General features: G+C 40.5%; 1 protein-coding gene across 3 annotated transcripts in view; it reads right to left on the minus strand.

The window, feature by feature from the left end:
- Positions 1-13,574, minus strand: part of STAM (signal transducing adaptor molecule) — a 79,550-nt gene extending 65,976 nt beyond the window's left edge. The window contains exon 1 of one of the 3 annotated variants that reach the window (XM_041767083.1): positions 13,349-13,574. Coding sequence is in view for 1 of the 3 variants with exons in the window: in XM_041767081.1 (XP_041623015.1) it covers positions 13,349-13,388 (40 nt within the window). In the remaining 2 variants the exon portion in view is untranslated. The remainder of the gene's footprint in view (positions 1-13,348) is intronic. The other 2 variants (XM_041767081.1, XM_041767082.1) reach the window with 2 other exon arrangements.
- Between the last annotated feature and the right edge of the window lie 545 nt (positions 13,575-14,119).

A 14,119-nucleotide genomic window follows, 5' to 3' on the forward strand; every position in this document is an offset into this window, starting at 1 on the left:
AACAAAAGCAGGTAATTTACACAAATTCCTTGTATAAGAATACAAATATCCAAGACATCTGAGATCCTGGAAAGGTGACTTATTTGCAGAAAGTAATAAAATCTGGATATTCAACAAAATGGAATAAGTTTCTAATCTACGCCAGGCCCCATCTGAAGTACTTAGACTTTAAATAAAGAAATGAAACCAGCAGATAGAGATCTAAATAGACAACAGAAAAAGTGTCACAGAAAAAAATGGAAAGCCTGAAGTAAGCTGGAAAAAAAAAAAGGTAAAGACCTGGGTGGAGAGAAAGGAACACTCAGGAAAGGCTTCTTGATATACTTAAAAACTAAGAGAACAGGATTAATAATACACTTGTGTCTCTACTTAAGTACAAATATACAGTATATATAGTATAATAAAGAATAAAGTTATGAAAACAGAAGAGAAGTATAACAAAGAATCTAGGCTGGCTACAACAAAGACTACTTTGTGAAAAGTTGGAACCACTCAGAAACCTAAAATATAAGATGAGGTATTTGTATTAGCTCAAGAAACAGCCAAGTTTCCAATAAGAAATTATCTGATCAGAACTGGACTTTCGGGGGGGTGGGGGGAGAATCAACTGCCCATATGTGAAAACAGTTTGCATGAGGGAAAAGCAACAAACATAATGAGAAACTAACACTACTCTAGAAACTAAACAGGTTACTTATAAAGCAAATGTTGAGATGCTGTTGATTTTGTTCAGGGTGTAGTGTATGCCAAAAGGATAACTGAATCAAACTTCCCTGTCACTTTTCAAGCTCCCATAAAAGACTAAATCCCTTAAAAATAATAACAATTTGAACTTTCGGCAATTCTTTCAATATTCATCTTCTCAGCCTAAGAACTCAATAAATATTAAACCCACTCAGGTAATTACAGTATGAACCCATAAAACTCACAGGAACACATATACCTTTAATGGTATCTACTTCAATGATTTTCAAACTTTACTTTTCAGTGCACAAGTCTCTATAATGCAACTGTGATGCTACCTATCTGGAGCTGGTACTATGCACTGGCTAAGGGCAGAGAACTCCACAAGTTTCCCCACTTCAGGCATAGGCAACAAGCTCTGGAGTTCCCAGGTCATATGCACTTCTGACCAACTGGCTACAAAATCAGGGATTCCCAATATCCCTTTCAGTTTCATTAATTCACTGTAACAACTCACAATACTCAGAAAAGCATTATGATTACAGTTTTATTACAAAAGATACACATCTGAACCAATCAATGAAGTGTGGGACGAAGGCCTGGGACAATCCCAAAGCCAAAGCTTCTATGCCCTCAGGATGCATGATCCTCCTGGCACACCAATGTGTATCACCAAGAAGGCTCAACCAAGTTTTGGTGTCCAGAGTTTTCATTGGCATTTCAGTACATGAAGTATTATCAGCCACCTCCTGGAACTCAATCTCCAGGCCTCCTATCCTTCTCTGGAGGTCTGGCTAATATCATATGACTCAAAGTCTCAACCATCTAATCACAAGGCTAAGTCTTTCTGGAGTGACCAGCTTCCATGCTGAGTCATCTCATTAGCATAAACTAAAATACTGTCCTAGGAGCCCTTCCTGAATAGGATGCTCCTATCATCACTCAAGAAATTCTAAAGATTTAGAGGGTCCCTCTCAGGAAACAGGGACAAAAACCAGTGACACACTTTATTATTCATTACTCTCTTTTATAAGAAAATTTTACCTTCAAAGAGACTCAATATGTAAACCAATCCAAGTGGAACTGCTCTGGGGAGTCCCAACCTCATAGATCCCAACCTTTAGGAAGCCAAAGAATATTGAGTGAATCACCTGATCAATATTCTCTGGTCTAACATTTACTTCATCTTAGAAAAGGAAAGTAAGTCATAACTTTGATCTGATAGTGTATTTAAATAATTAATCATCATCCTTACTGACTGGTAGCCAAGCAGGCTTCTTAAAAACAATGCATTTTTGTAAAAGAAAACACAAATTTTAAAACTTATCGCCTTATTTAAAAATACAATAGCTAAGCTATTTAAGTCTTAACTTACTAAGTCAATTGTTGACCAGAAATGATATGCTTATGTCTGATCAAATATAAATGGCTTATTACCATAGCAAAATATGATCTCACAGTTCTTGAGTTAAGGTGTACCTACTGAACAGGTGAACAAGGTGAACAGTCATGAACTACCTTCTTTGTTCTCTGATACATAAACAAGATCAGAATCTGACTCAAAGTTACATAAATCAGAAATGCAACCCATTTCCAAACTCTGAAACTATTCAGATTATTTATTGATGCTGGCTCAAGATCAACAGTAGCAGTAGCACAGTTCTTCTCAGTTACAAAAAAACAAATACATTTTAAATTGGAAGAATAAAAACTATTAGTAACAATTCAACATGGTTTTGTGAGTAGCAAAGTCAAAACTATTTTCTAAGACAGAAAGAGGGTTTGTAGGGAAGGTAAAAGTGCCAAGCAAAAAAAAAAAAGGACTTGCTTCTTAAAGAATTGAAAGCTTCCTAATGATTTCATTTTATCCTCAGATTATCCTTACTCTGATGCAAAGTTCATTTTATTGCACTTCACTCTATTGCACTTTGCAGATACTGCGTTTTTGTTTTTGTTTTTTTTTACAAATTGAAGGTTTGTGGCAACCTTGCTTTGCGCAAGTCTTCGGCACCATTTTTCCATGTGTCACATTTTGATAATTTTTGCAATATTTCAAACTTTTTCATTATTATATTTGGTATAGTGATCTGTGATCAGTGATTATGATTTGCTAAAACTGGGATGATGGGGAGCATTTTTTAGCAATAAAGTATTTTTTAATTAAGGTGTGTGCATTGTTAAACAGGATGCTATTGCATACTCAATAAAATACAGTATGGTACAAATGTAACTTTTATATACACAGGAAATAACAAAACTCACCTGACTCACTTTATTGAGATGTTCACTTTATTATAGTGTTCTGTAACCCAGCCCACAATACCTTCAAGGTATGCCTGTATACAAAGACCAGTAATCTTTTTTTTTAAGATTGTATTTATTCATTCATGACAGAGAGAGAGAGGCAGAGACACAGGCAGAGGGAGAAGCAGGCTCCATACAGGGAGCCCGACACAGGACTCAATTCCAGGTCTCCAGGATCACACCCCAGGCCGAAGGCAGCTCTAAACTGCTGAACCACCAGGGCTGCCCAAAGACCAGTAATCTTTAATGCTGCAACTCTTAACTGTTTTGAAGCATCACAAATTGCATCCATATTAAGATGATGAACTTAATAAAGTGTGTATATTAACTGTCCACTGGCCATTCCCCCATTTCTCTCCTCCTCTTTGGGCCTCCCTATATTCCCTGGGATACAACAATATCGAAATTAGGCCAATTAGTAACTCATGATGGCCTCTAAGTGTTCAAGTGAAAGAGTCACATGTGTCTTTAAAGCTAGAAATGAAAAAATAAATAAATAAATAAATAAATGAAGCTAGAAATGATTAAACTTAGTGAGGAAGACCTGTCGAAAAGCTGAGATAGGCCAAAAGCTAAGTCTGTTGAACCAAACAGTTAACCAAGTTAACTGGTTAAACTTGGAAAAGTTTAACAAAGGAAAAGTTCTTGAAGGAAATGAAAATACTCCAGTGAACACACAAATGATAAGAAAGTGAGGCAGCTTTATTGTCAATACGGAGAAAAGTTTGAGTAGTTTGGAGAGAAGATCAAATGAGGCATAAAATTCCCTTATACCAAAGCCCCACCAGAGCAAGGTCAATTCTATGAAGACTGAAAAATGAAAGGAAGCTACAAAAGAGAAGTCTGAAGCTAGCAGAGGTTGATTCATGAGGCTTAAGAAGCCATCTCCCTAAGATAAAAGAGCAAGGTGAAGCAGCAAGCGCTGAGGTAGAAGCTGCAAGTTATCCAGAAGATCCAGCTAAGATCATTAATGAGGTGGCTACACTAAACAGATTTTCACCATAGACAAAACAGCCTTATAGAGGCAAAAGATGCTGACTAGGACCTCCATAGCTAGGGAAAAGTCAATACTTAAATTCAAAGCTTTGAAAGACAGGAATGACTCTCTTGTTAGAGGCTAGTGCAGATGGTGACTTTAAGTTGAAGCCAATTCTCATTTACCATTCTGAAAATCCTAGCGCCTTTTAGGAATTATGCTAAATCTATGCTGCCTGTGCTCTGTGAATGGAATAATGCCTGGAAGATGGCACATCTGTTTACAACCTGGTTCAGTAAAAGTTTAGTCCACTGTTGAGATCTGCTCAGAGAAAAAAAAGATAATTCCTTTCAAAATACAAGCTCTCATTGACAATGCACCTGGCCACCCAAAAGCTCTGAAGGACATATACACCAAGATTAATGTTGTTTTCATGTCTGTTAATACAACATCCATTCTGCAGCACTTGGATCAGGGAAGTCATTTTGACTTCCAAGTCTTATTACTTAAGAAATATATTTCCTGGGGCACCTGGGTGGCTCAGTCAGTTGAGTATCTGACTTTGACTCAGCTCATGATCTAAGAGTCCTGGGACTGAGTCCTGAGTTGCTCAGCAGGGAGTCTGCCTTGTCCCCTTCCCTCTGCTCTGCCATCCTCCCTCTCCATGATAGCTCTCAAATAAAATCATTAAAAATATTTATTTATTTATTTCCTAAGGCTACAGCTACCATAGATACAAATTCCTTTCATGGATCTGGGCAAAGAAAATTGAAAACCTGGAAAGGATCACCATTCTAGATGCCAGTAAGAACATTCACAATTCATGGGAAGTTTGTCAAAAGATCAACACGAACAGGAGTTTGGAAGAAGCGGATTCCAGCCATCATGGATGACTCTGAGGGGATCAAGACTTCAGTGGAAGAAGTAACTGCAGATGAGGCAGAAATAGCAAAAGAACTAGAATTAGAAGTGGAGCCTGAAGATGGGACCGAATTATTGTAATCTCATGATAAAATTTGAACAGATGAGGAGTTGCCTCTTATGGATAAGCAAAGAAAGTGGTTTCCTGAGATGGAATCTACTAGAAAATGCTGTGAAAACTGTTGAAATGTGACAGCATTTAAACGATTACATAAACTTAGTTGATAAAGCAGCAGCAGGGTTTGAGAGGACTGATTCCAATTTTGAAATAAGTTCTACTATGGGTAAAATGGTGTCAAACAGCATTGCATGCTACAGAGAAATAAATATTTCAATGAAAGGAAGAGCCTATCGATGTGGAAAACTTCACTGTTGTTTGAAGAAATTGCCACTGCCACCCCAGTCTCCAGCAACGACCATCCTGATCAGTCAGGAGCCATCAACACCAAGGTAAGACCCTCCACCAGCAAAAACATTATGACTTAATGAAAACTCAGATAATGGTTAGCATTTTTGCTTAGCAATAAAGTATTTTCAAATTGAGGTATATACATTTTTTGACATGACGCTATTGCACTTAATAAACTATGGTATAATGTAAATATAACCTATATGCACTGAGAAACAAAACTCATTTAATTCTCTTTATTGCAATATTTGCTTTACTATGGAAATCTGAAACAGAACCAGCAAGATCTCCCAGGTATACTTACACCCAAAAGGAGAAGACTGAGAAATTTGCTTAGGTACCCAGAAAAACACATGCAGAGCCTCATTTGAATTTCAACAGTCTTCTCAATGCATTGGAGATCTTTTTCTGATAAGCAGCTATTTCTGATTTTCTCAGGATTTATGACTATCAAAGATTTGGGGAGGTGAGAAATGCTGACAGGACAATTGCCCATCATGTTCTGGCTATGGGGGGGGGGGGGAATCAATCAGCTTAGAGATGTAACAGTTCATCAAAAATGGCTAAGAAAGCAAGTCTTTAAGAAATTATTGTCTTTTGGAGATGATGGTTATCAATTTTTCCAAAATGTTTCATCTAAAGTTCCTATGCCCCCTGACCGCCAGAAACTGTGTTTACAAAGAAAAGCAATCTGAAGCTCTACTAACCAGAAAAGAAGTAGGCGTCAAAGGAACAGCACGGAAGCATCTAAGAGAAAAGTGCAAAATAGAAATGCAAACCTGAAAAGCTATACAAGGAATATACCTAGTAGGAGAAGTAAAATCAAAACAGAAGAAACACTGAGTACAATTTCTTACCCAATGGTTATCAGACTTTGAAGGGACCTATATTCTAAATTTTCACATTTCTCCCCTGAACATATTTTCACAGTAACTGATTCCACCCCTTAGAATCTGAGCAGTCTCTCGAGGCTCCACAACTACTACTAATAATATTATAAGAGAAAATAAAATGTATCCACTGCTGCTTATATGGCAAGTACTGTATTAAGTGCTTTACCATGCATCACATCCTTAAATGAAGACTAATGAAGAGAAGGCTATGCCAGGCCAGAGGTTCATATCTGAAAAAGTAGCAGTATAAAAGCAACAAGGAACATGCCTTGAGAAATGCAGTGGAAAGCAAGAATGAAGAGATAAAAAGGAAGCTAAATGCTAAAAGGTCTTACATTCTATGCTTAGAAGTTCAAATTCCTGTGAAAGGTGTAGATTCACTGAAATGCTTCAATCAGAGGAGATATATGATTATATTACATTTTAGAAATATTATCAGCCATCCAGAAAATGGCAACAGACTGCAGGCAGGGATAACAGTCTACTGTACTAATCTAAGAATTGAGGGATCTAAGCCTACCCTAGCAGAGGAAAGGATGGGAGGCATGAATGGAGGGAAAATAAGTGTGGATTCAAGAGCTTTATATAGAAGATAAAGCATACAGACTATAGCAATACCAAATCCTTGAGGGCATGTTCCATGTGCCTGGCACATAGTAGACAGTATGTGCTTGTTGTCTGGAATGTAGAAAATTACAACTACAGAAGTCAAGATTCTTGACATGTGTGACTAAACTGAAGTCAGAACAGAGGAAAAGCGTATTTGAGAAGTCTGGATATGATTTTGAGCATACTGGATTTGAAACATATTATCTCCAGAAAAGAATTAGAATGTCATGTGTTTCTATAACTTTTTCTCATTGCAACTCCTTGGGGTATTTTTTATCCATATTTACAAAGGTGGAAACTGAACTTACAGGGCTTCTGTACTTGTCCACACTGTGCCCATTTACTAACAGCAAATGCTGCACCTGCAATTTAAACCCAAAGCCCAAAGTCCTTCCATCACACCATACATACTGCAGAAGAATAATGTAGCATTAACATTTATGAAAATTAGGGCAGCCCCGGTGGCTCAGCGGTTTAGCGCCACCTTCAGCCCAAGGAGTGATACTGGAGACTCAGGATCGAGTCCCGCATCGGGCTCCCTGCATGGAGCCTGCTTCTCCCTCTGCTTGTGTCTCTGCCTCTGTCTCTCATGAATAAGTAAATAAAATCCTTAAAAAAAAAATTTATGAAAATTAAAATGGCTGTGTTTTATGACTGAATGGACTAAAAGATAAGACTAAAAATATGGCCAAGTCTACGGATATGAACTGGTCCAAAGTACTTTGATTAGAAATACAAAAGAGTACTATTACAAAAACAAAGATATGATGATCTGGCAGAGGCAGGGTAATGATTCGAAGATGTCTCTAGGGTTTCAAATCACGATAACTAGAACACCGTAAAATTACTAGATACTGGAGGCCTGGGATCGAGTCCCGCATCGGGCTCCCTGCATGGAACCTGCTTCTCCCTCTGCCTGTGTCTCTGCCTCTCTTTCTCTCTGTGTGTCTCTCATGAATAAAGTATAATCAGACTGGAAAATAAGTTTGGTTTTCTGATTGATTGATGTCTAGGTAATAATAGAACACCAAACAGAAATACAAGACTGGAGATAAAAAAAAATTAGTAATTCATTATTTGATAAATACTTATTATTTATTGAGTATGTACCAGATACTGTCCCTAGGTATTAAGAGATAAAAATGAAAGTCTCCTTATGTGGAGTTTATACTCCATACAGGAGACAATCAATCGATCAACGTCAGATAGTTGAGTACCATAAAGAAAAATGAAATGGAACAAGGAAACAAAGTGAGGGAGTAAAAATGGATTTTTATTCTTTTTTTTTTTTTTTTTTTTTACAGAAAGTAATTAGGGAAAGACTCTCTTAGAAACTCATTTGAACAGTCTTGAATGATGTAATGGACATCTGGATCTTCAAATACCAAGGGGAAAAACAATCAAGCAAAGAAGACAGCACAATATAAAGGCAGGAATGACCTTGGAGTGTTCAGACACAAAAAGCTTAGAATGAGAAAGTTTGGAGATCAAATCATATCAGACATACAGGAAGGGGCCTAATTGTAAGCCACAATAAGGAATGTGCATTTCCCTGTAAGGGGATGGAAAGCTATTGGAGGGTTCTGAGCAGGTGACATTATCTAAGATTTTTAAAAGATCAGGGGATCCCTGGGTGGCGCAGCAGTTTAGCGCCTGCCTTTGGCCCAGGGCACGATCCTGGAGACCTGGGATCGAATCCCACGTCGGGCTCCCGGTGCATAGAGCCTGCTTCTCCCTCTGCCTATGTCTCTGCCTCTCTCTCTCTATGACTGTCGTAAATAAATTTTAAAAAAAATATTAAAAAAAAAAAAAGATCAATGACCTTTGTAGAGGAGAACTGACTATAGAGGGCAAGCATGTAGTGCAACTATAAACCTCTTGCTGTAGTCTAAGAAAGAGATACCAATGACTAGAATAAGACAATAACGGTAAGGTAAGGAGAAGTGACAAAATTCTGGATATATTTTTAAAGTAAAGCCAAAAGATCTTACTGATAAAATGGATGTGGAAAATGAAAAAAGAAGAAACAATGATGACTCAAAGACATCAGAGATGAGTGACAGGATATAGCAATGGTGCCATCTAAATGAAATAGGCAAGGGTGAAGAAATGAGAATGTTCAGGTAAGAGAACTATGAACCATTTATCACTATCTCCCATATTAAAGACAAGGAAATTGAGGCACAGTGTCACTGTCACTGATAAGCAGCAAAGTTGGGGAATAAATTCAAGCAGTACAGCTCCAGAGTCTGAATTTGTAACACTAAGCTAAATTGCCTAGTAATACTGCAAGGGGAAAAATGTCAAAGAATTTCTAGGACTGAGCCTGAGGATTGGTTTGAATTTGGAAGTCACAAAAACAAGAAGCCAAGAAGACTAAACAGAAGCTAAGCAGAAAATGAGCAAAAGTTTGATGTCCTGGAAACCAAGTAAATAAAATATATCAAAGAGGAAAGCTAAAAGATCAACACAGAAATAGACCAGGAAATAACCGTTAGACTCGGCAAGATTGAAGTCACTAGGGGACTTTGAAATAAAAATTTGATGGAATAAGTTATTATTATAATTCAATAATTGAACATACAACATCCAAAAAGAGACTCATGTATTCAATAAATGTTTGCTGAATGTTTAGGATATAGTATAGAGCAATCCCTGTCCTTATGGAGCTCACATTCTAACACATCTCAGCATTTCTCACAGGGAAAAAGCTATAACCAGTATTCTGTCTCTGTATAAAATGTTACATTCTATAAATCAGTGCATTTCTGATTCACCATCTCAGTTTATGAATAAAACTAAAGGCAGTTAATTCTGAAGAAGTACAAATGTATATTCTGTTAAGTGATAATTAAATCAAGTGACTTAGTATAACTACTTTAATGTCACATACTCATTAATAGACTAAGAAGGAATGTTGTTAAATTTATTCTACATACCATATTCTATATATTAGTAAAAAAAATTAACATGGGAGTCCATTGGACTCTTTCCAAGGATTATTTACTGGGAGTCTCTGACAGGTCTCCTTAGGGTAACCTCTCATATTTTCATGAAGAGCAAATGGATCCAAATACCAGAACCTGACTAACTTTAAAAGATAAGCTTTCCTGGAGCAAAATAATGTCCTTACATTCAAGAAGCTTACTGTTTAACAGCCTCAGTTGAGACAGTCTCAAACATTTATTAGGCAACTACTATGTAGCAACTAATAAAATAATTACGGAGCATAATACAGAATATAACTATCTGTAATACTAAATAATTTGGTAAAGACAGAAAGCGTTGCAGGAGTTTGGAAAAGGGAGAAGATCACAGTGAGTGAGAAGAGTGGTGGGGGGGGTGGGAAAAAAAAGAGTGGTTCTCAGCTGAAAGCTATTTTATGACCCCAAGGGATATTTAGTAATGTCTGAAAACTTTAAAAATCTTGGGGGGTGGGGGGGGTTGGCACTAGTATCTACTGGGTAGAGGTCAGACCTGCTGCTAAACCCCCTACATTGCACAAGATAGACCTCCACAACAAAGGTAATTATCTCATCTAAACTGTCAATACGATTACTACTGAGAAATCCTAGGCTAGAGTAATCAGGAAATGATTCAATAATGAGTTGGATTCTGAGTTGTCCTTTAATCATGAGCACAGGTAAAAATGTAGAAAAAATAAATTAGAATGAACTGACACGTAAGACATTAACTAACCAAACCCTGGTGTAGGTACTTGAGAAATTAAGTTTGTCATTAAGAAATTGATTTAAATGTGTGCTTAAAAGTCAGTAGGATAAGTGCACCTGGGTGACTCGGTTAAGCGTCTGATCCTAGGGTCCCGGGATCCAACCCTTTACCCTGAGCCCGGCGTCCCGCATCCGGCTAGGAGCAGGGAGCCTGCTCTCCTCCCCGCTAGTGCTCTCTCTTGCTATCTCTGTCCCTATCTCTGTATCTCTCAAATAAAATCTTTAAAAAAAAAAAAAAAACAATAGACTATAAAAGTGAATGTAGTTAGAAACTAGATTATATGCGGCTATGAAAAATAGATAAATAAAAGTTCTGAAAACAGAGGTATTAAGAAATTGTTTTATTTTAAGCATTTGCCCTAGAAATTACTGTAATGTGATAAAATTGCTTGAGAGCAGCAACCATGTCTTACCTGTGACGTCACTAAGACAATTTCCTGTAAATACAGATCTTTCTAGACTTATGATAGGGTCAGGTCTCAAACCCACAGTAAGTTGAAAATATCCTACATCAAAATTGCAGTAAATTCACCTAACCTACATTACAGCTTAGGCTAACCTACTAAGGCTACTTAAGAGTGTGCTCAGAAAACTTACTTTAGCCTGTTTGGGCAAAATCTAACATAAAGCCTATTTTATTTGAAAAAATGTTGCATATCTCATATAATGTATTGCATAGTGTACTGAAAATGGGGAAAAAACAGAATGCCTGTATTTTTTTTTTTAATTTTTTTTATTTATTTATGATAGTCACACAGAGAGAGAGAGGCAGAGACACAGGCAGAGGGAGAAGCAGGCTCCATGCACCGGGAGCCCGACGTGGGATTCGATCCCGGGTCTCCAGGATCGCGCCCTGGGCCAAAGGCAGGCGCCAAACCGCTGCGCCACCCAGGGATCCCCCAGAATGCCTGTATTAATGCAGAATGGCCCAAGTATACTGGTAGTTTACCCTTGTGGTTGCATGGGTGACTGGGAACTGCAGGTGGGTGCTACTGCCTAGCATCATGAGAGAGGATCATACTGACTGCATATGGCTTTCCTGGGAAAAGATCCAAATTCAAAATGCAAAGTACACTTTCTACTGAATGCATATCCCTTTCACACCATACTAAAGTCAAAAAATCGTTAAGTTGAACTATTGTGAGTCGGAGACCATCTGTACTGTGTGCTAAGTGCTTACTGAATTAAATGTAATTTTCCAATTATTTATTAAGTACTATTGGCTATCTCTAAAGTTCCATCCACTGCTGATTCAGGCCATGCATTTAAACTGCCACCAAAAACAGCTATAATTTAGATGACTACTCTACAAAGGCACTATACACGTTACCTCACTGAGCCCTCGACATGTATCATTTCACGGAATCACAAACACAATGTGTTTTTTCCCACGTTTTAAAGATGAGAAGCACTCTGGGACTCAAAGAGCTTCAGGGATTTGCCCATGATCTCACCATGAGCTAGGCAGTGGCCAAGATGGGACTGAACCCATTTTCTAGTCTTAACCCAAACCTCCAAGCCTCAGTGACATGTTCTAAGGAAGAGTTAAAAAGCAAAAATCAACACCTACCATTTGTAATTAAACAAAATAATAAAAAGCAACTCCAGAACGCCTGGATGGCTCAGTGGTTGAGTGTCTACCTTTCGCTCAGGGCGTGGTCCTGGGATCCCGGAATCCAGTCCCACATCTGGCTCCCTAATGGGAGCCTGCTTCTCCCTCTGCCGGTATCTCTGCCTCTCTCTCTGTATAGGTCTCATGAATAAATAAATAAATAAAATCTTAAAAAAAAAAAAAAAAAAAGCAACTCCTTAAGGGTGTCCTTACATTTCTTTACTATAGTAATTAGTCACGGTATCCGGCTTGCTTTCATTCCATACTTGTGTGCCACAGTAGTTCCTAAGTGCATCCAAATCACCCCAAAATTCTACTCCAGGAAACTCAAAAGTCTGTAATTATCACCCTCAAACCCAGGAGAGTGGGGAGGTGGGGGATCCCTAACCTGTTGAATTGGTATGGTCAGGACCCCAAACCAGTGATTCAGAAAAGAGAAAAACAAAACAGAAGGGACATTTGAAAAATTGAAACAAGGCAGCACTTCCAGATTTAAGGTCCTCTTGCACACTTCGTGAAATGCTGAGACATTGCCTAAAGAAGGCAGCACAGTGTGGCTCAGGTCCCCGGTTCGGTTTCAGTTGTTGCCAACTATTCCATGTTCACCTCTCCCGACATTTTTGTGATTCTACCCTTGGCCAGCAGCTCTCTCCACCCGTTACAATTGCAAAAAATAAAAATAAAAAAATAAAATAAAATAAATAAATAAATAAATAAATAAATAAATAAATAAATAAATAAATAAATCTTAAAACCCCCTACGGAAGCTAACCTAAAACATCCCCCTAGTCCCAAACGTTTGACATTTGTCCAGGGAAACACTTTATCGGACGGCTTATCGTCCTCCCCTGCGCGACCTACTGCAGCTCAGCTCTCCACTCCCGTCCTGCAGAGGCGCCGTCCCAGCCCCAGATGCCACCCCAGCTGCTCCTCCGAGGCCCCCCACACCAGCCCTCTCCACAGCGGGGCTCCCGAAGCCCACAGCCCTAGTCTGAGGCCCACTTGGCAGGCTCTCCGAGTCCCATTTCTTCCCATAAAGGGCGAGCCAAGCCCCCAGCCTCCTCCAGAGTCTTCAGGACGGAGCCTCGGGGAAGGCGAAGCAGCGGGCCGCGGCCGGGGGGTCGGGCACGCGCGCCCAGGGCGGGCAGGGCGGGCAGGGCGGGCTGGCGCTCCCGCGCGGGGTGGCCAGGGAGCGGCAGGGGCACTTACCAACATCCTGATCGAAGGGGTTGGTGGCAAAGAGAGGCATCTCCGCTGCGTGCCCGGGTGTCCGCGGGGACTCCCCCTCGACACCACGGGAGTCCGGGGGCGACGCGCGCGGGAAGACTTCCTCGGGCAAACACGGCAACACGGACGGACTCCACAGGGGTGGCGACAGCCCCACCTCTCACAGACCCCAGCAACCGCGGCGGCGGCGGCGGCGGCGGCGGCGGCAACAGCGGAGGCGCAGACAAGCCCCTCCCGCGCGCGGAGCCTGTCGGGAACCGGGGCGACCTCGGCGCTGCCTGCTCAGAAGCTGCCCGGAACCGGCCCCGCCGAAGCCGGCCCCGCCAACGCGCCCCCGTCTGCCTGACTCCCCTTGCGATCGGTCGTCCCGGAGAGTGGGAGCGACGCCTGCGTCTTCTGCCTTCGCTGCGGCCGGGAGTCTCCGGAGGACGGGGTCCTTCAGGCGCGCCGGGGCCGCCCCCCCGAGCCCGGGAGTGAATCAGAGGCTGAGAAAGAAAGAGGGTCGCGTGAGCGTTGAGCGAGACCCCGTGCTCGCCCCGCACGCCGTGGGCTGGGAGCGTTTCATGGTCCCCAGGGAGGGAGGATGGACACGCCTTCGCGGGGGCGGGGGGGTATTTAAGTTAAAAAGCCGTGAGTTCGGTGGCTGCCTGAGGTGACCAGAAACTTGTTTGGATGAAGTCATGTGAGCCGAACCCGTTGGCCCGACTCCTTGGGGAGGGGAGTGTCGGGGCGCGCGACTCCGGAGAGGCTGAG

This window comes from Vulpes lagopus, chromosome 8 (assembly GCF_018345385.1).
Source record: "Vulpes lagopus strain Blue_001 chromosome 8, ASM1834538v1, whole genome shotgun sequence".
NCBI classification, from domain to species: Eukaryota; Metazoa; Chordata; class Mammalia; order Carnivora; family Canidae; genus Vulpes; species Vulpes lagopus.